Source organism: Myiozetetes cayanensis, unplaced genomic scaffold (genome assembly GCF_022539395.1).
Source record: "Myiozetetes cayanensis isolate MyiCay16 unplaced genomic scaffold, myiCay2020 scf1, whole genome shotgun sequence".
Lineage (NCBI taxonomy): Eukaryota > Metazoa > Chordata > Aves > Passeriformes > Tyrannidae > Myiozetetes > Myiozetetes cayanensis.
The window spans coordinates 142552009-142577423 of record NW_026086604.1 but is presented as its reverse complement, the minus strand read 5'-3'; the positions used below and the strand labels follow the sequence as shown (position 1 = coordinate 142577423).

Sequence of the window (25415 nt, the reverse complement as noted above, 5' to 3'; positions counted from 1 at the left end):
AGGGAGGCTGAGAACTTCTGTGATGCAGCTGCACCACTGAGATGCAGGAACTGGTTCTGGAAATTGTTAGGTTGAATTCTCTGCTGCCAAGACTTCTGCTTGAACAGCATCAGGCTTGGATTTCATTTTACTCTTCTGTCATCCATTTTCTGTCATTTTGGAAGATCCTAATACCTGGATTGCATGAAGTTTTACAATAGTATCTCAGATTTGGGGTTCCTACAGCATACTACAGGGGAGAGTCAGCAGTTGCCTGATATAAGTAATGTTCAACGTTAAACATATGCCATATCTACTTTTCTCCTGTGGATTACACTCCTTATATGAAACCATCTGACCTGCTTTGTCTTTAGAGGAACACTCAAAAACTTGAGAGAAAGACATGTGCAACAAATAAACCATTAAAAGCACATTCTTAAAGCACCTGCTCTGCTGTACCCTGTGCTCTAATACTGGTACTGAGGTCTGCAGTACCCAGGTTTGTGTTCTGGGTTGCAAAGCACACGAGGTGGTAGTTTCCAGTATAACCTGGGATTTTCAAGGAGGAGGGGAGAGTCAAAATTCTAAAGCCATTTGGTTAACTGTGCTGAAAATAATAGCTTTGTTGGTCACAGCTAACACCCGTCCAGGTTAGTATCTCATCAAAAGTGAAAAGTAGCACATATTTTCTGGAGAGGTTTTGGCTTCCATACTTAATATGTCTACTTGATATGTCCTCAAAAATTAGCCACATGAGTTAGAACCTACCTCAGTAAAAGGACATAGAAGGGGAAATACCTCAGAAATAACATGAAAGGAGATCCAAATTAAAAGATGTTGCCAGATCTACCTTTTGCAACAAAAAGTTGTAAAAAGTGCATTCTTGCCAAGAATACACTTGTTTGTTTGTTAAAAACAAACAGCCCGGTTTGTTTGTTAAAATACTCTGAGGGTGATGGCATATTATCAAGCCTTTTGATTTGTAATTGTTTGGCATAATTTTAAAAGGAAGATTAAATATAATAGTGAGTTATGGCGCAACAAAATGAAATGTAAGTTAATATAAATATTCTGATACCGGTTTGCTGTGTTTATACTTGGAGAGAGAACACTGTACCCATGAATATAACCATCTTTTTATGGCACTGCATGTTAGTGTAGTTCAGCAGAACCTTGGTTCTTGTCACTTTCTTCTGCCTTTCAGTACAACAAGTTACTTCTTATACTTAATTTCATTAGCTTAATAAACCTCATACGGGTAAATACATTTTGTCTGCTATTTGAGTTGTAACCACTGCATACTAATTGATTGTGCCAAGGTAAGGCTAATTCACTTTAGGAAAAGAGCTTAATTTGCAGTCCTTATGTTGAATGCACATTATCTCTAGTTTTCAGCTAAACAACCACTTTAGTGTTTAATAAATTAGTGCGCAATAAATGCATCATAAATCTATCATTGTAAATAGCTGTCCTCATGGCAGTGTCCATCCACCAACTGTGGCACAAAAGCATTATCTGCAATGAAAGACACATTCAAAAGGGGCTCTATTGCCTCTGTCAGTAGTAGAAGGTAGAAATTCTATTATCAGTGTATTGATTCCAATCCTGTAATGTGCTTTTAGATCCCATTAAACTATTGTCAAAGTGCATTCACCAGAAGTTGAAAAAGGTACTTAATAATTTGCACATTAGACCTGCTAATTAGGGGAGTTATGCCATCAACCTTATCTTCCAACCCCAAATAGCTTTAGCTTTTGATAAAGAACTATCTAATGCAGTGATACCAGCCTACATTTCAACTGCTGGGTCTCCTCCATAAAATGGTGGCCAGTAAAAAAGTCTCCAAAGGATGTCAGGTGCCTTCAAGTAGCAGTGTATATTGATTTAATTTTTCCCTTTATCTTGTAGATTAGATGATAATAAAATGGTTGTAAAAGGTCTATAATAAGAATAAGGTTAACAAATTCAAGGAAATACCTTCTCTTTTCAGACCTCTTGCCCTCCTCTTCTCTGAATGAGAGAAGGGTGAGTTTTGTGGCTGTCCAGGGGAAGAGGGGAAGTTGCAAATATGCATTCCTCTTCCCTCAGAAATGTTAGATGCTGTACTCCAGCAAGTCTTCTCAAACACTGATTCTTGAGATTACATGGATTGGAAGTTGAGTGTCATCAGAAGACTCCATAAATAAAGTGGAAAAGCACAAATCCACAGGAAAGCACTATGATACACATGGCAGCAGTTCCTATGAAATCCATATGTTGTGGAAGTTGGTGTTGGGACACCTTCTTGGGCTTTTTAAACAGGCATGAATGGCATTGCTATCACTGAAAATATGCTGACTCAGTAAAGGGGAGTTCTTTGCCTTTAAATTTCTTTGAGAGAACATTTTAAAGTGTTAAAAACAGTTCTGAAAGTTTCCATCTTGGCAACCTCTGGAACAGGATACAGCAGCTTAGATTAATTATTTTGGAGGTTTTTCAGAAGCAAAGTATTTAAGCTCAGGCTGATCCTTCTCAGGCAGATTCATAACACACAGCAAATGCATTCTTAGGCACTGATATGCAATCTCCTACCTGGAACTCCTGCCTGAACATCTGGAAAGCAGATGACAGGGAATGAAAGGAAAAAACCAGCTTTACTGACTTATTTTCAGAATGGGGGAAAAAACTTTAGGGGTGATATGAACAAAAGTGATCAGAGTCCAAGAAAAAAAAAAGTACTTTACCTGTCCAAAAAACAAGTGTATAGGAGTTTTTGACTATCTGTAAGAGAGCTTTGTAAAATTGCACTGGAGGTTCTGTGGTTGTGTGAAGAGATAGATACATTCTAGTGTCTTCATGCACAAAGAAAAAATACCTAGATGACAGAAAAAAATATTTTTTCCTGAAGTATTTCCTACTTTATCCTCTAAATAGTCCCTTTTTGTCTGTTGGATTGGGAAGCAGCTGCAGCTGGCAGATCTGTGTGAACAGCCACAAGCCTAAAGTTTGTCTGCCAACAGAGACTTGCCTTTTTCTGCCCATCATCACATTGCAGTTCTGCTTTTTGTGACAAATTAGCCAGAAGACAAATTCCCTGAATTCTGCTTGACAGACATTATATTATTTACTGTTTTGCTGATTTTTGGTGTGCATTTAATTAATTATTATGATAATGTTCAAAACAGTATATATAATAACTCAAAATTATTATCTGAACTGTTCACTTGAACTCCAGCCGTATCTAAAATAGAGATTTACCTTTTTTTTTACACAAGCTGGTTTTCCTAAATAAGAATATAAGTTGATTACATTTTTAGTATGTACCTGCAGAAACATATAATTGAATTCATAGCCAAGAAAAGCTGAAGTACAGGCAACTGGTTTGGAGTGTATCTCACCTTCAGTCAGAGGCCTGATGCAGTACTTCTGTCCACAGTACAAAAAAATGCAAAGCACCTTTGCTTTCAGATTTTTGAAAATACTGGACTTTTAATTTTGAAGACATACTTTGTGAGTAGGGATTCAAAATCGGTTATCTGGTATTGTCTGAATGATCTGAATGCTTGTCTGAATTATGTGTATGGTTTGATTGCCTTTAATACTGTGAGATTTTGGTAATGAACCAAGTTAAAATGCTGCTGTTTGTTTGTTTGAACTTAGATCTACAAAATAGACACTAAAGTGATGACACAAGTCTGTAGTTTTCTGGTCTGGGCCATCCCGTGTGACCTGTGTTATTGCCTTGCACCATCTAGTGGTGAAAACCGGATGGATAAAAGTGAAGATACAAGCTGATAAAGCCTTTAAGGTGTATTAAGTTGTGCTGTGGCTTTTTGAAAAGGAACTCTTCAACAATCATTCCTGAGTTTTAGAATTAAGTGGGAATCGTACAATAATTCCTTTAAAACACCATGGAAACCTTGAATGACTGATGAAGTGCATCAACATTGACCATAGCTTTACTCCCACCCAGTGTTACTGTCTTCTATCTTCTGTTTTACAGCCCTCTTAGCCTTTATGGCAGAATATATTTACTATTTGTGCTACATTATCCCTTTTGTCTCAGTCTTGGATGATACTTTGACAAAACAGTGGCAAAATTAATCTCCCATTGACAAACTCTGAAAAGAATAGCCAGATCACCAGGCAGTGCAGTTAACTGAGTGCTGTACTCTTATTTGTGGCAATGCAGGGCTAGGGGGAGGAAGGGGAGTACAGAAGTGCTGGATCAGAAATCAAGGTTTGCTAATTAAGAATATAAAAATAAAATAAATAATAGGACTTGTTAAAAAAGAACACCCTTTGTCTTGTTTTCTAAAACTAGTGGTCAGAAAGACTACAACACTTTTTTTCCTCTGATTTGCAGGAAGAACATTATAGGGAGAGAATAGCTTTTATTATAAAATGAATACAACTTGCCTGACATCCCTGGAGCATTGTGGAGCCAATGCTGTTACAATGCAAATGTAAATTAATTTATGTCCCATTTGTGTTTGCTGACCTGCAGGGAAGGTCAGACATTTTACTTCACTTAGTTCTGGGTTGAATCTTAAAATACAGCAGTTTTCTAAATCACCCTGCCTGTAGTTCCCTTTTGCTATTGTAGGAAAGAGGTCAGTTCCAGCATATTTTTGTGTAAATACTGAGCTCACAGAAATTATTATTTGCAAGTAATACTTATTAGTTAGTCTATTGTTGGTGTTCCTATTCTTAAGAGAAGCTTGATGACTTAGGTGATACAAAAATGCTTTAATACTGCCCAGTTCAGTGTGTCCATACCTCAGAGAGAGGGATTGTATTGGGTGAAGTATTGTCAAAAGAACAAGGAATTCTGCAGTTTGGCAGAAGAAGCAGAGAAAGTTTGTAAGTGGGCAGATAGCAAAGTATTAGTGATGTTGAGGTCTCAACACTGATTGTTCATGTGGAATGTCATTGGTAGCTCTGATACTGAAAAGGGGAAGAGGACAAGAATTTAGTAAGTAAGAGAAAGCTTTCTGATCTTGTTAGGCTTTGTAAAAGGGTATTTTATAGGAGGAAATCAAAGAAACCTGACTTACTTTAGTTCAGTTAAAAAGTCTCTGGGAAGATGAATGAAGTTGCTGCCCATAAGTAATACATGATGGATATAATTGAGGGGGAAGGAAGGAGCTGGTTAGGCTACAGAACAGTATTGAAATTCCAGTGATGATAGTAAAATTACTGCAGTGGGATGAAACACAGTACATTTCTAGACTGATTTGTTGCCTGCAGTAGCAGAGGAGACAGCAGTGCAGGGACCCCTTCTCATCAGCTGTTTCCAGTGTGGTATGGAACAAGTCCCATACTTGTATTTATACTCCTTGTGGACTTCACCAGCAAAAATACCCTCACCCTCAGGCCAGTCAGTGGCCCCAGACACTGTCCTGTACCCCTGGAGTGGCCGACAGGCTCACAGGGAGAACCCTCCTGCATCCTGAGTCCCAGGTTCTTGCCAAAGGGGTCTCGCTCAGAAGGGACCAAGCTCATGTGTACAGGGTATGAAACGGTGACAGCTAAACTGACACCTTCCTTTTACTTAATTCTTACAGGAGTAGGGTTTAAGCAGAGTCAGTACAACCTGCACACAGAGGTGGTGGAGTATGGATGAGGTTTTTTACTGTAGGCATTAACAAAAGCAAGAAGTTTGCAGTCCAAGGATTAAAGTGAGAAGTAAGATGTATTTTTAAGGCCTTTTGTAATTCAGGTTGTAGTAGCTTATCAAAGAAAGTGGTAGATACTCCATCACAAGACTGCCTGTCTAAAAAATGTGCTCTAACTCATTTGTGGATTTATGGAGTTAAATACAGGAACCTCTAGATGGAATCCTCTGGCCTGTGTTACCTGGGAGGTCAGAATTCACAGGTCTTCATGGTCTCTTTTCTCCTTAAAGAACTATGAATCAAGTAAAAATCTGAATGCTCAAAAGCACTGTGAATTTTTAATCTTACCATTTAGCACATCTTGCTTAGCACTAGAACAGCTCACATTACTGGGTAGTATGCTACCAAAGGAGCTATTCATGTGTTTGATTCTCTGTGCTCTAAAGATGTCATAATTATCACAGACTGAAATGTACAATTTTAAAAAAATTACTCCAGACTGTAGAAAAACAAACAGTTTCTGGAAGAGTTCAGAAGGTGAAAGTATCTCAGCTTTTCAAGTTTTTTAATTCTCCTGTTAATACTCTATTAATCCCTCCCAATTGGGCTGCTACTTCACAAAATTAACCTCATGCAGTAAGAGTAGAATATGCAAAGGCCTGTAGTATTTTAATAACAACTACCCTTCATCCTTTGATCTTAATGCAATTACAGTATCTTTGGTTTGGGGGTTTTTCTTTAAAAATTTTTCCATTCTGAGGTGTGGCATACTTGAAGGACAAAAGTTAAAACTTCTCTGTAGAAAAAGAAATTTGCTTGCTTGTTTTTTACCTTTTTTGAATGTACTGAGCATGTGTAGTTCAGATTTTCAGCAGTAGGAATTGTGAATGCTGAGCATTCTGTAAATCAAACTTGTATCAGAATCTAAATTTTGACTCAGTGGACATTGCTTTTATCATAATGTGACCCTGCAGAATCCACCAGCATGAAACAGTTAGAGAAGAATCCAGGCAGTGCCACACAGCTTCCCTAATCCAACGGGAAGGAGAGTGCTCTGTGTGAGCTCTGTGCTTACACAGGCTACTCTTTCTTCCAGGGCACTAGGTGGCATCAGTGAAGCTGGGGTGAGATGGCCAAGGGGCGTATTTTCACCTCAGTTCCTGTCTGACTTGCAGTGGTGAATTTAGTGTCGCACACTGTTGCTATTAAAGAGCTCTGACTGGTCTGAATCTGCTTTCTGGTGATAAACCATGGGGCCCTGTGATCAGCTGCATTGGCAGCTGGGGGTCTAGGTCTAAAAACTGGGTGCCATAGAATGTGCTCTTAGAAGCAAACAGAAAACAAAGCCCTACATCATTTTTTTGTCTTATTTTGAGGTGAACTTTCCTGAGTATATTCTACTCCACCTCAAATGTACACATCACTTACTAGAATGTTTTGCAGCTCGATTTCGTGGTTACAGCACACAGAATTAAAGTTTATCAAGGTGGTGAAAATTGCTGTGTTTACAGGTGGTGGAGCTGAAGCCGGGTGGAAAAGACATTCCTGTTACCAGCGCCAACCGCATCGCCTACATCCACCTGGTGGCAGACTACAGGCTGAACAAACAAATCCGGCAGCACTGCCTGGCTTTCCGTCAGGGACTGGCCAACGTTGTGAATCTTGAGTGGCTTCGAATGTTTGATCAGCAGGAAATACAGGTACTTCTGCTTAAAACTGCAGAAATCAATTGCTCTGAACAGAAATAAATCCTTTTTTTCTTTTTCGCCTGTAACGTAACGGTCTAATTTCCTTCGCTGTCAGGTTCTGACTTCTGGTGCCCAAGTTCCTATTAGTTTGGATGATCTTAAATCTTTCACAAATTATTCAGGTAAGAATATTTTGCTTATATAAAAATATGTATTATGACTGACTCAGGAATAAATAAACTTGCTTTTTACCCCAGCTTTTAAGAAAAAGTTACAGGGTCATTCTTGTTACCTGTGCCCAAACTCTGTGGATAGGCCTGAATTTCAGAAGACTGGTTAAATTTACAACCCAATTTTATAAATGCTGAGAAATGGAGATATGTAGTTTATTTTATTCACACACTTAAATGCAATTTTATAGTGGATAATTAGAGTATGTTCCTTTTCTAAATTAAAGGTAGTCAATGATTGTGTCTAGTTGATCTGAAAATAAGTCTGCAAATTATGACCACATTCACGTACTTACCATTTCTCAGACAGTCTGAAGAGAGAGCTCATATTTTTATCTTGTGAGAAATGCAAGGTACCTTACTTTATTCTTTCCCTGCATTTATCATGAATGTAATCAAAAAGTAGCTACTAAATCAGTTCACATCTGGGCTTACCTCAAGGAAAGCTGATTCATTCAATAACATCCGGGGTCTTGCAAATTTGGCACACTTTTGGAATAATCTGGAGTTATTGGCTAAATGCTAAATTAAATAAAATTCAAAATATAATTCAATGAAGAAAACTTCAGTTAAGAAGCTGAGGGATACAGTAACCATAGTTAAGCAATGAAACTGAAAATGCAGTGATCAGAGATCTGTAGATAATAGAAGCAGCAATAGCAGCCTGCTGGTTACAATATTTTCCCCAGACTTTTCAAGATTTATGCTAGGTTTTCCCTGAAGAATTTATTTCTTACGTAAAACTATTCTACCTGTAAATCACATCTCATTGTAGGTGGCTACACGGCAGACCATCCTGTAATTAAAATATTCTGGAGAGTTGTTGAAAGCTTCACTGATGAAGAGAAACGCAAACTACTCAAATTTGTCACAAGCTGCTCTCGACCGCCTCTTCTGGGGTTTAAGGTACGTGTCCTGTGACTGCCTGGCAGGTTTCTGTAAATGCTGCAGATGTTGATCCAAGCTTTTCTCATCTGTGGGAATCTACAATTTGAGAAGAATATTCCTCTGTCACTACTGAAACAGCTTCAGTGTTTGCATTAGCATGTGTAATAAGGATAGTTTTGAAATACTAAGTGAAGTGTTATTCTGTTGTTTTCTGTTTTTAACTGCAAAACCTACAAACCCCTTTAGTCAGAGCATTCGCTGTGTGCCATGGAAGGCCATGCTGCCATTTCATGTTCCTGTGCAGAAGCAGAATTGCTACCAGTTTCAAGGAACAGGTTGAGTTAAGAACAGTGTCTTTTAAGTCAGGCAAAAGAGAAATGAGGATATAAAAGCGGCTATTAAATTTGAACGTCTTAAATTAACCGTTTGACGCAGGACATGTATTATGTTTTCTTCTAATTCACATTTACCTGCTTTTAGGTCACAGCTCAGTACCCTGTGTAGATAAATATTTTACTGGTGTCTCCAGATTGCTATTTACAGGGAAGCTTAAGTATGAAGAAAACTTTTTGTCTACTGCTGATAAAACTAAAGAAAGGCCAAGGCAAGGTGAAGACATTTTGAATTCTGGGGATATTCTACCCATGAGTTTCACTGCAATGCAAAATTCTGGTTAAAAACTGGTTGTGGACTTCATTTCCTCTAAAATGTGGGAACAGTCAGTGCTGTGTGGTGTTGTTACCATAGGATGGCAACATATCCTCCATCTTCAATATCTCTAGTCTATAGCTCAGCTTTTATAGACACCTAAGAGAGGAACTGACACTTAGTTGGCAGTTTGACTGCTCCATGTATCAACTTCAGGATGAAATGAATCATGTCTTAGACTCCACAAAACATACTAACTAGATCCCCTAGAACAGGAAAGAGCATCCATAGAATTGGATATGGAGACAATGGAGATGGCTGCTTAATCACTTGAATCCTATCTAGGGTATTTGTTGATTGATTTATGTGACTGATTATTTAAAAACCTGCAAGCATTTCTCCTAAACTCCCTAAGACCACGTGAATATCACTGTACAGGACTCCAGCAATGAACAGGACAGCAGGAAGGACAGTTAGAAAACTGGGGGATGAAACCAAGATAGAATAGTGCACATCAGTCCTGTGAGGGAGGAAGAACTGGGGAATAACTGTGTGGAAACCAGTTAAACAGAAGTCTCCATTTGTTGTCATCCTCTTTAATTACAAGAGGAGAGGAGGAAATGCAGGTGTAGGTATCCAGCTTTGAGGTAGCCAGTGTGACATTTGAAGAGATGGAGGAGGTGAATCAAAAGTCTAAAAATATTAAGGCTGACGGTGACACAGCTAAATGTGGAAAGCTGATGTTTGTGTGTGCACTTGGGAGATGGGCCATGAACTGACTTTTAACATATTTGGCTAGGAAAAAATGGAAGTGACTGCAGCAGTTAACAGGGATTTACCATCAACCCAAGGACTTGCCAGGAAATGTTTGCCAGAAAAGGAAGTGGGTAACTGGTATTGTCATCAGCAGTAATGTCCTGTTAGCCCGTGACAGTGTGTTGTTTAATGCTTTGAAGGTGAAGAGGGTGAAGCCACAGGAGTGCTGAGTATTACTGGCCAAAAAATAGAATATATTTATGTTGATGGTAGACATTAATGATCTTCTGAATTTGTTTGCACTGTTGTAATATATTTGTCCTGTGTTTTTCTGAGGGAAACACAATTTTTGGTTATCACTGAAATCTTCTGTATGCTTTATATTGTGGAACTGGCATATTTTCTTCAAGTTAGTGCACGTTAATTTAAGATAAGGAAATGTCTTGACATTCATAGCTTATAGATAGTACACTCTAGCATTGCATCATTTAAAAAATTTAAACTTTCACTGCCAGAGTCAGGCTCAGAATAACATTTACTAAAGCTAATCAAAGTTTAATAAGTTTAATAAATGTCATTGTTACGGACAAAAAAGAAATCATTAAAGAGTGGTTGAAAATTGTTAAGTTCCAATCAGGTCACATAATAAATTGATGATACTTTTCACTTCCAAACTATTGCATTTTCCTGCTGTACAGTATTTAATTATGCAACAAATGGTGCCCTTGGCATGACATTTCAATTTAGAACTCCATTTTTCCATTTTTAAAGCTAAAGTAGGGGAATTCAATTAGCATTTTGAAAGGAACACTAAAAATGCAGCATTTTAGCTGTGAAATACTTTTAAGGCCTCCATTTGAACAATAATTTAGCTTAGAATCTCATTGACCTTTTGCCTTTGGAGCTGGAATTTTTCTCCAGTTTCTAAAATCAGAACTTTTTTACCTTAAGCAAGCATTTGATAAGATGAATACTGTCTTGCCAGCAAAAACAGTGCTTTAGAGGTAAAAAATAAGTATATTTTTCACTGTACTCTTTTCTCAGAAGAAAAAAAAAAGTGATATTATTAAAACAATGAAATACTACATGCAAAATGTTTTAAAGTGTGTTATCACATCAGAAGAATAATCAGAGTTTGACAAGGTTATTTCATTACAGACTCAGTGTGAACATCCATGTTATGTTTCTGTAGCCTTGTAAATGTGTATGGTAGACTCTGAACAATAACAAATCATTCTATTTTCCTTAGAACCAAATAAATTGCCTTGTGTTTTGCAAATCAGTGGATCTTGGTAGGGGAAAGTACTACACAATTTAAGAGTGGTTTTGGTGCTACCAGGAATGAAAGAAAATGCAGTTTGAGTATGTAATTGTGACAGGTGTTAATCTAGTGATTTACCTCCTAGAAATGTGTGCCAGCTGCTAGGTTTTGGCTTTTGTAACTTACATGGGTTTTTTTGTTGTTGTTGCATTTTCCAGGAGTTATATCCTGCATTTTGCATTCACAACGGAGGATCTGATTTAGACAGGCTACCTACTGCCAGTACCTGCATGAACTTGCTGAAGCTTCCTGAGTTTTATGATGAGAACCTGATGAGAAGCAAACTCCTTTATGCCATTGAATGTGCTGCTGGATTTGAATTAAGCTGAGTCGAACTGACGCTTATTTGGATGATCTGCAGAGGAACTAACCAGTGCCTACTCTAAAGCAGCACCCATACCCAAGCAGTTTTAAGGGAATTCTGTCTAGATTTCTGCAGCTCTTGTGTCTTATCAAATGCCCTCAAATAGGTTTCATTTCTAAACACGATTTCTTAGTTAGCTTTCATTACTGAATATTATGTTGACACTGCTTTTATGATTCAAAACAATGAATGCCGTGTGCAGTGTGGCTGATTTCTGTGTTTATGTGAAGAAAGAGCACATTTAAAGAACAGTGACATCTCAGTGAAATTAACCAAAGATGAAGCTTTGGCTTTGTGCTGTTCAAACATAAATAATATTACAAACTGGCAATAAAGTTGTGTACCGTGTAGTGCATTGGGATGAGACAGAGCTAACATCCTGTAATTAATCTCTTAGATGGAAGGGAAGCAGATGTTTGCAGATATCCCAGAACTGAGGATGAAAATGCTCATTACTGGTAACCTAACATCTTTACTTAGGTTGTAGAATTGTTTACAAGTCATAGAGAGGTGGGCAATCACCCACTGGTTGTGTGTATAGACTGGGGAATGAGGGGCTGGAGACCGGCTGTGGGAAGGGACGTGGGGGTCCTGTCGGTGGAAGGTTGGATATGAGTCAGCAGTGCCCTGGCAGCCTGGCTGCATCATTATCACTTGGACACTGTTCTGAATGGATGTGAGTAGCCAGGTTTTCTCTGTCCTGTTTCTGTCTTTTGTGCCCGTACAGGTTCATTGGTTGGTTGGTTTTGTTTCAAATGAATCAGACTCCTACTGCATACACAGTACAAACAAAAATCATCACTTTGGAAAAATATACATGTAACAATTATTAAAATTATTTGAACCAAAGTTATCAGGCTTTATCTTTTATATTTGAAGCCTGTGGTGTTCACATTCCTTTTCCCTATCGTATATTTCCACCTTAAATACCGTATCTGTGCCGTAGAACTAATCGACTTGATTTTTTTTTTTTTGTGATTAAACAGCTTTTATATCCATCTCCCTGCAGTATTTCTGCTATGAAAAGTAAGTAGGAATATGCTGCTTAATAAAATTTGATATCTGGGGGAAAAATTGCTTTCATATGGAAGGAGCTGATCCTCTGGTAGTAGGCACATCGTACGGTTTTGTATGCAAACTGCAGTCAATTTAAAAAAGGAATTATAGTTCAGACTGTAAGATTCATAAGTGCATCCCTCTGAACTTTAGTTTTATATTTTAAATCATCAGAAATTACAATCAAATTTGTATTCATCTCTTATGCAAAAAAATATTTTGCTGTTACTGGAAACTCCGCTGGATTTCCTATTTAATAAGCAGTAACCAGCAATATCCTTTTAAATGTGGGAAAACTGAGTGATTTTAAGATGTTTACTAGTAACCATATAAAAATGTATAATTTCTTAATCTGGGTAATAAATGAAGTGTTAAAATACTATTTGTAGTCTTGATGTACAGAAATAAAACAATTGGTTTTTCTTTTTGGTTTTGCTTTAGGCTTTTTATTTATGTTAAGTATTACGTACCCAACCTATTCTTTATCCCAAATTCTTTTCTTGTATATTTTTCTACATAAATTATGGAACTTGTAAAGAAGTTGAAAAAGAGATCAGTAATAGTGGAACTGCCTCCTCCTAATTGCAAAACCTGAACACTTCTTTTAGATAGCATTATTTATTTTAGAACCTAATGCTTTAAATATTTTGAAATTATTTTTCAGTTCCATTATTTTGCTACATTGGGTAGTGTTGTATCTGTATTTTGTAAAATTAAATTAAATTTTTCTATTAAATATTTGTATTTTGAAGATTGTGTTGGAGTCATGCCAAGTACTGGTAATGTTTGCTTTCTGCTTTTCAAAAGGAGACAGTGCACACTATTCCTGTCTGTGGCCAGGGAAGCAGCGGGTGCCACAGGGAAAGTTTAGGCAGGGGGAAGTGTGAGCTGCAGAGAGGTGTAACTGCAGGAATGACAGAGCTGCAGGAAACTTCCCTAGAGAACTTGAGCTGGCTGAAAATGCTCTGACATTTTATTCCTCTGGTGTGTAGCACTCGGTGACCTTGTTTGTATATTCTGTACAGTAAGTGTGAAATCCTGACCCTGGCAGGTCGCTGAGAACAGTCATAGCCCAGATTTCCTTCTGCAGGTACCCGGCTGGAAGGCTGTGCTGCAACAGCTTCACCTCCCTCAGACTGCAGTGAGAGGAGTGGGTGGCTTTCCTTTGGCAACCAGGGCTTACACTTGTGCCAGCTGTTTTCAGAGAGTCAGGATGAAGCACAAGTTCCTGCTTTTCCATGGATATTTTTAAGGAGCAAGGTATGAGAGGTAACATAGGCACGTAGTTAGTCATGTCCTGAGGAGCTGGAGGGTCGAAATGATCTCTCGTAGCACTTACACAGCAAGAGTTGTTTCTGTATGAAACAGATTTTCTGTTTTTCAGAAGAAGAGCAAACTGTCTCCCAGCTGTGATGCTCCCAGAGTTTAGTCAGGCAGAGGCAGTAGACACACTGCGTGCAAGTTACCTGAAATATTCTTGTAGATCTGACTATCAGAATTATGGCAGTAATAATTATGGGTTTGGGGTTGGTTTCTGTACAAGATAACCCTTACAGTAAATTTCTGTACTACAGTGTTTCGTCCTCCTCAGTACTTGTTTTGCTGAAAAATGACAGCATTTTATGATTGGTTTTTGTTTTTGAATAAATTTGGGTTTATAATTTTGTAACCTGTTCTAAAAAATTTTTGTCAAGGTCTGTATGATGGAAGAGGTTGCAAATTTTTCATCTCTACAAAATTAACAGACATTAAAAATGGAATAAAGAAATAAAATTAGCACTTGGTCTGGTTTATCTCAGTGACAATTTTTCCACATGGGGGCTTAGTCCTATTAGCTGGATTAAAAAAAATAAACAAAACAAACCCAACAGAAATGATGGGCCTTGTTCCTTAATCTCAGTTGTCTTCCATCATGGTCTTGAAAGCCAAACTTGAATAAACTTCATAAAACTTTCATGATTTCTAGGGAGCATTTGTATATCTACAAAAGAGGAAGGATCTTCCTCCACTTGAGCTGACAGAAGTTTGATTTGAACAATGAGAGTATCTTCAGTTATTTTTATGGGGGCTGCTCCATAATTTTAAAAAAAAAGGAGAGCTTCCTGATGCTACTAGTAGCAATGTGGACAGTTTTTTTGGTACCGCTTGAGTAATACAGCACAAACATCCTAATTTGATCCTATAAAGTGGTATGGAATTCAAAGAAGATACTTTGAGTGCAGTGAGCTCATAAATTTCAGTTTATACCAAAAACTGTTTGTTCAATGCCAGTGAGACAGCACATACTCTTTTCACCACTGAAAAATCATACAGCACAGAAGATAAATGGAAAAAAAACAACAGAAGAATATTTTGTTGGATCTGTGATTTTTTTGTATTTATAATTATATGCAAAAACTTTACAACATTTGCTCATATACATGAATCTGTGTTAATAATGGTTTGTGATGTAAATGCTTGTTACTTTTTTTTCATAATGCTTTGCCTGTCAGTGAAGGAGAGAAGAAATGAACGTGGTCTGTAAAACTGATCAGGATATCTATATTTTTATTGACTTATGCTTTTGTGAATAAAATAATTTGAGTTTTCTTGAAACTCTGCAGAAACACTCCTTTCTTTTTTTGCAGTAAATTGGGCATTTTCTTTTTAAAGATTGGTGATGCTGAATAGGTTCTAAAAGAAGCTGATACTAACTGCTTGTTGGTCTTGAAGTTACTATTGTTAGGACTGGTTGCCGAGTGCAGTGGTGGAGTCACCACCCCTGGAGGGATTGAAAAGATGTGTAGATGTGGCACTCAGGGACATGGTTTAGTGGTGGGCTTGGCAGTGCTGGGTTAGTGGTTGGACTCAATGATCTCAGAGGTCTTTTACAGCCTGAACTGTCCTATGATTCTACTGCTTCAGAATGGTTTGTACCTTCACTTCTTGAGCTGTGAAGTTCCTGCTCTGTCAGCCAAGCTGCAGCTCTAAGGTTTGGCTTTGTTTCAGTGTGTCTGTCAGACAGCGTAGCCAACATCGCTTGATGTGCTTTGAAAAGACTTCTTCAGAATTTTTGGAAAGAACAAAACTCCATGGATAAAAACCTGAGAAGCTGTAATTCATAGTGAAGAATGCTGCTCTGTCAGCAAACATGTCTCTTTCAGCTGCTTCTGGAATTTTAGCATATATCTGGGCTCCTCTGAAGGTGCAGTTTAATTTTTATCTCTTTTGATAATTACAACTATCTGCTTCCCTTTGCTTATTTATTTTCATTCCTAAATACACTTTTAGTTCCACTGTAGTATTTATAAAGTTAGTATTGTGCATATTTGTTTTTTAATACTTAGAAATAGCAGCATAAATGCTTCAGCTTACCTGCCACTACAGTGTGGTTAACATAAATTTACAGAAAACTCATCGTTTAGGGCATCTCACAGTTTGTAGCATTAATAGAAAACAAATGCCCAGGTGTCTTGCCTGTTTTCAGTGTGTATCTGAGACAACACAAGGCAAAAAGTGATTATGAACTTATACGAGTTAAATCCATTTCAAGCAGGGTCACCTACAGCAGGTTGCTCAAGACCTGATCTCGTCTCTCTGGTGACCAGGGATGGCCTGAACTTGTGCCAGTGGAGGTTTAGGTTGGATGTTAGAGAGAGGTTCTTCCCCCAGAGGGTGGTTGGGCACTGAACGGGCTCCCCAGGGCAGTGGTCACAGCACCAAGGCTGACAGAGCTCAAGGAGCATTTGGACAATGCTTCAGGCACATGGTGTGACTCTTGGGGATGGTCCTGTGCAGGGCCAGGAGTTGGACTCGATGATCCTTGTGGGTCCCTTCCAACTCAGCATATTCTCTGACCTTACCCCATCGAGTTTGGAATGTGTCTGTGGATGGAGAATCCACAATTTCTCTGGGCCACCTGTTTTCAGTGTTCAGTTAACTTTAGAATAAAACACTTTTAAATCAAGTTTAAGCCCATTTCTTTTATTCCGATTTGTATCCATTGCCTCTTGTTCTGTCAGTGGGTGGTACTGAGGAATCTGTGCCTTCTCCAGGCTGAACAGCCTCAGCTCTCTCAGCTTCTCATATGACACACGCTCCAAAGCCTTAATCATCTTTCTTTCTGACATGCTTGTTAGTGAGCACAGCATCATTGTGGACTTTGATGTGACTGGGAAGCGAGTAGATGGCATTAACTCTCTTCCTTGCCAGATGCCTGTCGTTGGTAATCAGTGGCACTTACCAGGTAGGGTTGTTTTTAAGATTTTATGGCCTTGCTTTTTCCATTTCCAGCGCTGCTTTGACTCTTCTAGGATTTTGCAAATCTGTTATGAGTGCAAAATAGCAGACTTGGTAAAAACTGACCTCTGAATTATTTTCACAGTTTTTTATAGATAGGAGGCTAAACACATAGGACTGGTACTAAACTTTGATACCAAAAACATAGGACTGGTACTAAATGTTAAATCACCTAAATGTGTATCCATTTCTTCTGCCACCACCAATATCAAACATCTAGAAGAGCAACTTCTTGGACAAACTTCTGTAGTTAGGCTGTTTCCTAGAGCCTGGGTATCCCAGAATGCTGCAGAGCACATCACACAGTCAAACTGGAGGAACACGGGAATTCTGACTGGCACCAGTGGGACATAAAGGCAGGCACAGATGTCCTGCAGCTTGATTTCATGCTGTCAAGGGATGAACTTTTCCTAACTGATGGTTAAGTTGTTGCTACATTTATTGCCAGAATAGTTGCTCTCCAGTCTGGGGCTAAGTTTCCCTGTCCACAGCTCTGTAGAAAACACACATTCTGTTTGCAGAGTTTGTTCGTGTATTTATAGAAGCAGTTTGCTCAAATGTCCTACTATATTTAACATCATTCTTTTCTGCATTCCCAGAGCAGCTGTTTGTTCATTCTGTGTAACATTTAACTGAAAAGTAGTTTTGCATTATTTCTATTTTATTCTTTGTTTATAGTTACACATAGTTCCTGATTGCTGAAGAAGGAAACAGGCATTCACCAGATGGTGTTATTTCAGATCATCTTGCTACTGCTGCTTGCCCAAATGTTAGACCTGGGAAAAGCATCTCTCCTCAGTTGCTATGTAGTTTTGCTGTATGTTGTCAAACAGGCCTTCTGAAGGAATTGTTTTCTTCTAGCCCTTGTGTCTTTAATTAAGAATAATTCTTTGGTTACATTAAGAATAATTATTTTCATTACTCTGCTTACTGTTTTTCCCCTCTGAACTTTCAGGCAAACAGCAGCAGAGCTCAAAGTTCTGCAGAGATATTTTAGGTCTAATTACCAAGTAGATCTATCTGGTTATTGATGAAAACTTACATAGAATTAACTAATATTTGCCACTGGCATATCCCTGATCAAGTTAATGAACATAAATGCTGATCAAGCTGTCCTCGCGAGGAATAAGCACTTGGCATAAGCTGTGAGATCTGACTGCCCACAACAGTTCCCGGGTTGTTGTCTGCAGACCCCAACTAATCAGCAGGACACATCTGATGCTTTGGGAGGAATTGGCAAAAACACCAGCTGTGCTGAAATATTTTAACCACTTTCAAAAGCATCCACTTGGCTCAGGCTTTCGCTTACAAAGTGGACTCCAGATAAACTTGCAGCCTCTAGATTACCTAAGAACACTGTACCAATAAAAATTGAGGTTGTGCTCGGCAAAAAAACCACTGGAGAATGCTAATGAAAATTGGTTATTTTGTGCTTTTAATGCTTCTACTGAAAGTTTTAACCACTAGGTGTATTGCCCATATTTCAAGTCTAATTGTTTCTGATAAGCTATCAGCAAAAAGTTAATGCTTATATTTAATTAAGTGGCACTTTCCAGAATTACTTTGCCAGCAATACTGTAATTAAATGACGTGAGAACAGTCTTTGATACATTTGCTCATATTCTTTGTTAAAACCAAAAATAGAATCTGTAAATCTGTAAATAGAAAAACTGGATGCATTAAGCAGCAGGGCAGAGCAGCAGGCTGGGAAGGCTACAGCCATTACCACCTCAAAAGGACTAATATTAATGTCTCTCTAATGCAGCATTTTTAAGCATTTCTTGTGTTCTGATGGGCTTTTCATAATTGACCTCCATAAATCATAGAAAAAGAATCTGGGAACTATGTGAATTGCTAATACCTCCTGGAATGCTGCCACATTATTTCCATCATTAGGTTATAGCTACCAGTTAGGCCTGAATTCATCTCACTTAACTTCAGCCATCCGTAAGGAGGCTGTCGAGGCACTTCCGATGAAGAGAGGCAGCCCAGGGACAGGGCTGGGCAGTTCTGTACTGAAAACATCTCCAAAGGAGAGTGAATGAATTGTGCCCTGAATTGTGCCCCTTCTCCTCTCCCTCGTCATAGCTTAAACCAGGTGCTTGACTTCGAGACAGCTGAAGTTGGGAGAAGTGAACCAGACCTTTCCCTCATGTTTCCAGGTGAGAGTTGAAAGTTCTTGAACAGTGAAGATCCTTTGATAACAGAATTTATTCTGATTCATGACTCAGCAACTTGGATACCAGGCCGGATCTGCCTGGATCTTTGATACCAGCTTTGACAGACCCACTAGACCTTATCAGCTTTTGTTATTGGAATGTTGATGCTCTGCCAGCAACATCAGATTTAGTGCTCCTTAACTTCTGCTGCAAGCAGTTAGCCATAAAAACGTAGAACACTTTGACTTTATACTTCTGCAAATACTTTGAAGATTTTCTGAATCTAAAAGCTTATCAGTTTTATTAGTCCTATAAGTAGATCTAATTACACATGTTAATGAAGTCAGTTATGTAATCCTTTTGGATTTCAGTGAAGCTTTCAATACTGTCGCAGTCTCCTTTCTGGACAAAATGCCCAGTGCACAGCTAGATAAACACATCATGTGGTGGGTGAGCAAAACCAGAGGGTACTAATGAACGGGGTGACATCAGGCTGGTGACCTGTCACTAGTGGGGTTCTGCAGGGCTCCATCTGAGCCTCTGTGCTCTTTGACATCATCATAAACGACTTGGATGTAGGACTGGAAGGGACACTAAGTTGGGAGGAGCTGCTGACTCCCTCAAAGGCAGGGAGGCCCGCAGAGAGACCTGGATGAATGAGAGGGCTGGGCAATCACCAACTACAGGAAGTTTAACAAGGCAAAGTGCTGGATTCTTCAGCTGGGATGGGGCAATCCTGGCTGTTCGTACAGAGGGGGGAATGAGATGCTGGAAAGCAGTGCTGCAAAAAGGGACCTGGGGGTCCTGGTCGGTGGCCAGCTGGATGTGAGTCAGCAGTGCCCTGGCAGCCAGGAGGGCCAGCCTGGGTGCATCAGCCAAAGCATCGCCAGCCGGACGAGGGAGGAGATTGTCCCACTCTGCTCTGCACTGGGAGGCATCCCCTTGGATATTGTGTGCAGTTTTGGACACCACAAGATAAGGATGTTAAGCCACTGGAGAGTGTCCAAAGGAGGGCAGTGAGGATGATGAAGGGCCTTGAGGGGAAGCTGTATGAAGGAGCAGATGAGGGCATTTGGTCTGTTCAGCCTGGAGAAGAGGAGACTGAGGGGAGACCTCATTGCAGTTACAACTTCCTCGTGAGGGGAAGAGGAAGGGCAGGCACTGATCTCTGCTCTGGGATGACCAGTGACAGAACCCAAGGGAATGGCCTGAAGTTGTGTCAGGGGAGGTTAAAGTTAGAGATTAGAAAAAGGTTCTTCCCTCAGAGGGTGGTTGGGCACTGGGACAGGCTCCCCAGGGCAGTGGTCACAGCACCAAGGCTGACAGAGCTCAAGAAGCATTTGGACAATGCTCTCAGGCACGTGGTAGTGACTCTTGGGGTTGTTCTGTGCAAGGACTTAGATGATCCTTATGGGTTCTTTCCAACTCAGGATATTCCATCATTTTATGTTGCCATGCTACCTCTTTCTGCAAGTCCTGCCTCTTTCCCCGTGGCATTTCCTCTGAAGAGAAGGAAGGTGGCTTTGGCTCTTTACCTTATGCAGTGTTAACTTTGTACACAAGGCCCTTCCACTGCATGGAAAGCACTGACAGAGGCAGTTCTCATTTGAGGACTTTCAAACTATGGCAAGACATCTAAGTGTGATTAATGTTAAAGTTTTGTTCTGAGAAATCTTAACTGAGTGGGTCTGAATATACAGATCAAATCGAACTATGGGTCACAAGAATTTTAATTAATTATTGGGGAACTAGTCAGTCCTGTTCTGTGGTACTTGAACTATGTGACTTGAGTGAGAGAAAGGGAGGGAACAGCTGGTTCAGCAGTACCTGACTATAGTTACAAACATCATTCATCAGAATGCTACTCTTAAAAGCAATCATAGCCACGGTATCTATTTTGACCTTTGGGTGATCTGGGAGAAGCAGAGACTTTGCCTGGGCACATATAGATTAGAACACATTAGCCTGGAAAAATCCCAGAGGCTGAGCTGACCCACTGAAGATCTGGAGGAGTAAGAGGTGTGTGTGCTGCCACCCGGGGCTAAGGCAAGGAATACACTGGGCACAGCAGCATTTCCTTCACTGCTCACCTGCAAGCAATGTTCTTCTGCTCAGAAAACAAACAGAAGCAAAGAAAAGAAGACCATGTTTTGAAATCACTCTATAATTTATGTTTCTCTGTTAAATTCTACTGGAAGGTGACCAAAGGGATAAAAAATCTGTCACTGTTAATGTTTTTACAGATTCATGCCGAGTCTTGCACTCCCAAATTACTGCTAACTTGTAACCCATGTTACAAGTGTTTCTGTGCACAAAAAAAATGCTTAGGGTTAAACCTTGTCAGGGTGACTTCAGGTGGAATGCTTGGTCATTTACCGAGGTCTTTTATCCCCATCAAGGGGAAGCTTGAACCACAGGTGGGAGGTAGAAACTTCTCCCTTTGGTAGGAGCAGCCTGATGGACACTGAGTTAGAGGCAGCCTCAGCCTGGAAGCTCTGGAATGACTTCTCCCCACACCTGGAACTCTGCGATGTAAGTAGAAATCCCTTATCTGCTCCCTCTGTCCCATTGTTCCCAAGTGTCACCAAGTCGATGGAGGTCCCGTGGCACTCTGTGCCAGCCCGAGCTGCCTCTTGCAGAGACGCTGGGATTGGCTTCTGCCTGGGCACAGTTCCAGAGCTCACCAGACCTGGTGCTCACAAGCGTAAGGGGGTAAATCTCTCGGAATTGGGGCACTGGGGAGATCCCTGTAAGCAGCTCTGCAGAATCCGGCTCAGGTCAGCTCAGGACAAGCTGGGGTCACATTGTTTTACTACAGGAGTTTTGGGGACGCTGACTTCGCACACTCACGTGGGTCTTTTCAGTCTACCCTGCAGTAGCTCTTCTGGTGGGCTTCGCTGTGTGCTGTGTTTATGGAACCACCTGCCTTTCCTTGTAACATGGAGAACAGAAAATTAAATATCATGGGCACAGTATAAACAAACTTTAAAAAATGAAACACTTCTTGTTATTGTTCGGTGTTAGACACAATCTGAGCTGTCAAAGATCGTAAGTTAAAAAAAAAAAAAAAGAGGTGACCTAATAACTGATATTTGTAATTGGTGGCTCTGCAAACTACCCACTCTGTAAAGTCTCAGGAAATGTCTTCATATCCCACTTCAAAGACAAGCATAAACCGACCAAAATATAGTTTGGATTTTTTTTCTTTATTACATAAGTTTTTGTTTGTCTCTATAGCTTTGTTCGGAAGCAATTATTTACACTCTCAGTGTTTTACTGTAGAAAATGCCAAATGGATCTCATACAGCTCGCCCTGCCCTCAGCCGTGAGTGAGCACTTCACCTTCTCATGCCTGACTTTCTCCAAATGCAAATATGGTCTCTAAGCTTTCCCAGATATTTTTCGTGTATCTGAAGGGTGCTAATGGAGAGTTACACTATCTAGAGTCAGAAGAGTGTCAGAAACTTTGTGGGCAGATTAATGTAATGATAACAATTGTGTTAAAGCAGCCATGGTCCTGGTTGCATTGATGTGGACAATGTTTTGATTTTAACCCCAAAATTCCATGTAGAATCGTGCTTCTTTGACATGTTGTGCTTGTGTGGATAAATAGCAAATTTTATGGTTGGCATCCATCGTACCTTTTATACCAAACCTGCTCTGTAAACAAAGCAAAGTAAGTGCCTTATGCACTACTTCTGTCTTGTTTACTGCAGGTCATGTTTTTAGGACTCTTCATACTTTGTTCCCCTCTGTCATTGGTTATGAAAGGTTGAGGAAAAACCTCTTTATTTCCACATCAAGAAATGTTTAAAGCATTGTAATGGTTTGACCCTGGCTGGATGCCAGGTACCCACTAAAGCTGCTCTCTCACTCCCCTCTGCAACTGGACAGAGGAGAGAAAAAAAAAAAAATGAAGGGTTCATGAGTTGAGATAAGAGCTGGAGAGGTCACTTACTGATTACCTTCACAGGCAAAACAGACTCAAAGTGGGGATATTACCTAAACTTATTACTAACAGAATCAAAGCAAAAGAGTGAGAAAAAATAATCTTAAAAACACCTTCCCCCCAACCCTCCTTCCTTCTAGAACTCTGCCTCCTCCCCCCAGCAGTGCAGGGGGACGAGGAATGGGGGTTATGGTCACTTGTTGTTTCTGCCACTGCTCAGGGAGAGGAGTCCTTCCCCTGCTCCTGTGGGGTCCCTCCCACAGGAGATAGTCCTTGATGGACCTCTCCAGCGTGAGTCCATCCCTCAGGCAGCAGTTCATCCCAGACTGCTCTCCCGTGGGTCACTCCTCCATGAGGTGCAGTCCTTCATGGATGAGCTGTACTGGTGTGGGTCCCCCACAGGGGCCACAAGTCCTACCCAGGAAAAACCTGCTCCAGCGTGGGCTTCCCTCTCCACGGGCTGCAGGGGCACAGCTGCCCCACCATGGGCTGCCCCACAGGCTGCAGGGCCTGGAGCACCTCCTGCCCCTCCTTCTGCACTGACCTTGGTGTCTGCATTGCTGTTCCCATGATCTCACTCCGCTCTTCCCTGGCTGGAATTTGTTCTGCACAACAACTTTCTGTTCTTAAATATGTTATCTTGGAGCTGTTACTGTTACTCCTGATGGGCTTGTCCTTGGCCAGTGGCAGGAAGCCTGTCCTGGAGCTGGCTGGCATTGACTCCACCAGGCAGGGGAAGCTTCCAGCAGCTTCTAACAGAAGCCAGCACTGTAGGATAACCCCCCTCCCTGTTCCCCCTCCCCCCCAAAAAACCCCAGCCACAGAGACCCAATACAGGAATTAAATCAAAATTTTCTATGATCTCCTCCTGCACCACACGGTACTGACCTGCTCCTTGCCTTTGCACTTGGCTTGGCTGGGAATCCTCTGAGGTTTGAACCTTACCTGTTAGGAAGGGCCCATCTAACCTGCTAGTCATCTGGGTTTTTTTCTTTTTCCAAGTGGATCAACAACTTGGACTTCAGAGCTACTTGCTAATGAGAAACTAATAATGGAGCGAGGTGTCTCTTTGCTCTAATTATGAAGGCTGGTTTCCATGACCACAATTTAGCATCAAGTCTCATGGAACAGTATTTCTTTTGAAGCTTGTATTTCCCCAAAGCACCAAGCCTAGACTTAGGGTTGTCCTACTACTTGCCTTGCTGATTTGTTTTAGGTTTTCCTCTGCCTTATTCCAAGCTGGCTTTTGTGTTCTTGAACTGACCGCACTCCCACACAAACACCTCCTAAATAATGAGTAGCCCTTTAATCGACTGTATTTGGGGAGCATATATTTTACATGTGGAAACCCTTTCAACTTCGCTTTGGTGATCTATAAATTAATGCCTCCTCCACTTTTTAAATAAAGGGCAAGAATTATAATTTTACAGCAATTTAAAGCATGGGCAAAGTCCACGTTTTAAAAATAGAATAATAACTTGGCTGCTTGTACTTTGCTCTGAGCCCTGACAGTCGGAAAACCACATACTCGACCATAACCCAAAGGATGCTCCAATACAGCACAGGACTCTGTCCAGGTGCCAGCTGGAGAGGGAGGAATCTGCCCTCAAAGGAATTCTGTGCCAAAGTTAAAATTAAACACACAAGGGGGAAGAAATTTTGTCATTTCATGTTTAGCAGCCAAACTCATCTATTCAAAGAGTGTTTCTTAAAATTACTAATTTTCCCTCAGCACCACTCCCGGGCATTACGTTTTGCATTTCCTCTCACGGAATCACAGGATGGGTCAAGTTGGGAGGGACCACAGTGGGTCATCTGTTCCAACCTCTCAGCTCAAGCAGGGTCATCCCAGAGAACACTGTACAGGACTGTGTCCTGAAGTTCTTGAATATCTCCTGTGATGGAGACTCCAAACCCTCTCTGGGCAATGTGTCCCAGTGCACGGGCACCACACAGTAAAGAAGTTCTTCCTCCAAAGAGACATTCAGCATCCAAAGGAGGGCCACGAGGATGGGGAAGGGTCTGCAGGGGAGGTTTAGTGAGGAGCGGCTGAGGGCACTCGGTGTGTTCAGCTGGAGAGGGATGGGGGGAGACCTCAGTGCAGGTACAGCTCCCTCGGAGGGCAGAGCAGGGGCAGGCACCGATCCCTGCTCCGGGGGGAACAGGGACAAGGCCCGAGGGAGCGGCCTGAACTTGTGCCAGGGGAGGTTTGGGTTGGATGTTGGGAACTGGCTCTTCCCCCAGAGGGTGGCACTGAACGGGCTCCTCAGGGAAGCGGTCACAGCACCAATGCCGACAGAGCTCAAGGAGCGTTTGAATAACGCCCTCAGGCCCACGGTGTGACTCCCGGGCAGGGCTCCGGGCTGGACGCTGGATCCGGGGCTCTGGAGCGAGCGATCCCTTTGGAATGTGGGGACGCGCCCGCTCGGCCGGCAGGGGGCGCCGCGCGCTCGCCGGGGGACGCCCCGGCGGGGCCTTTCCAGAAGCTTCCGGAAGCGGCGG

At 40.9% G+C, this 25415-nt stretch overlaps 1 protein-coding gene across 1 annotated transcript in view; it reads left to right on the top strand.

The window, feature by feature from the left end:
* UBE3C (ubiquitin protein ligase E3C) overlaps positions 1–15122 on the top strand; it is a 72042-nt gene extending 56920 nt beyond the window's left edge. Inside the window, exons 20-23 of the mRNA XM_050322636.1 lie at positions 7088–7276; positions 7380–7446; positions 8270–8400; positions 11266–15122. Of these exons, the coding sequence (XP_050178593.1) occupies positions 7088–7276; positions 7380–7446; positions 8270–8400; positions 11266–11436 (558 nt within the window). The 3' untranslated portion in view covers positions 11437–15122. The remainder of the gene's footprint in view (positions 1–7087; positions 7277–7379; positions 7447–8269; positions 8401–11265) is intronic.
* Positions 15123–25415: the final 10293 nt, after the last annotated feature.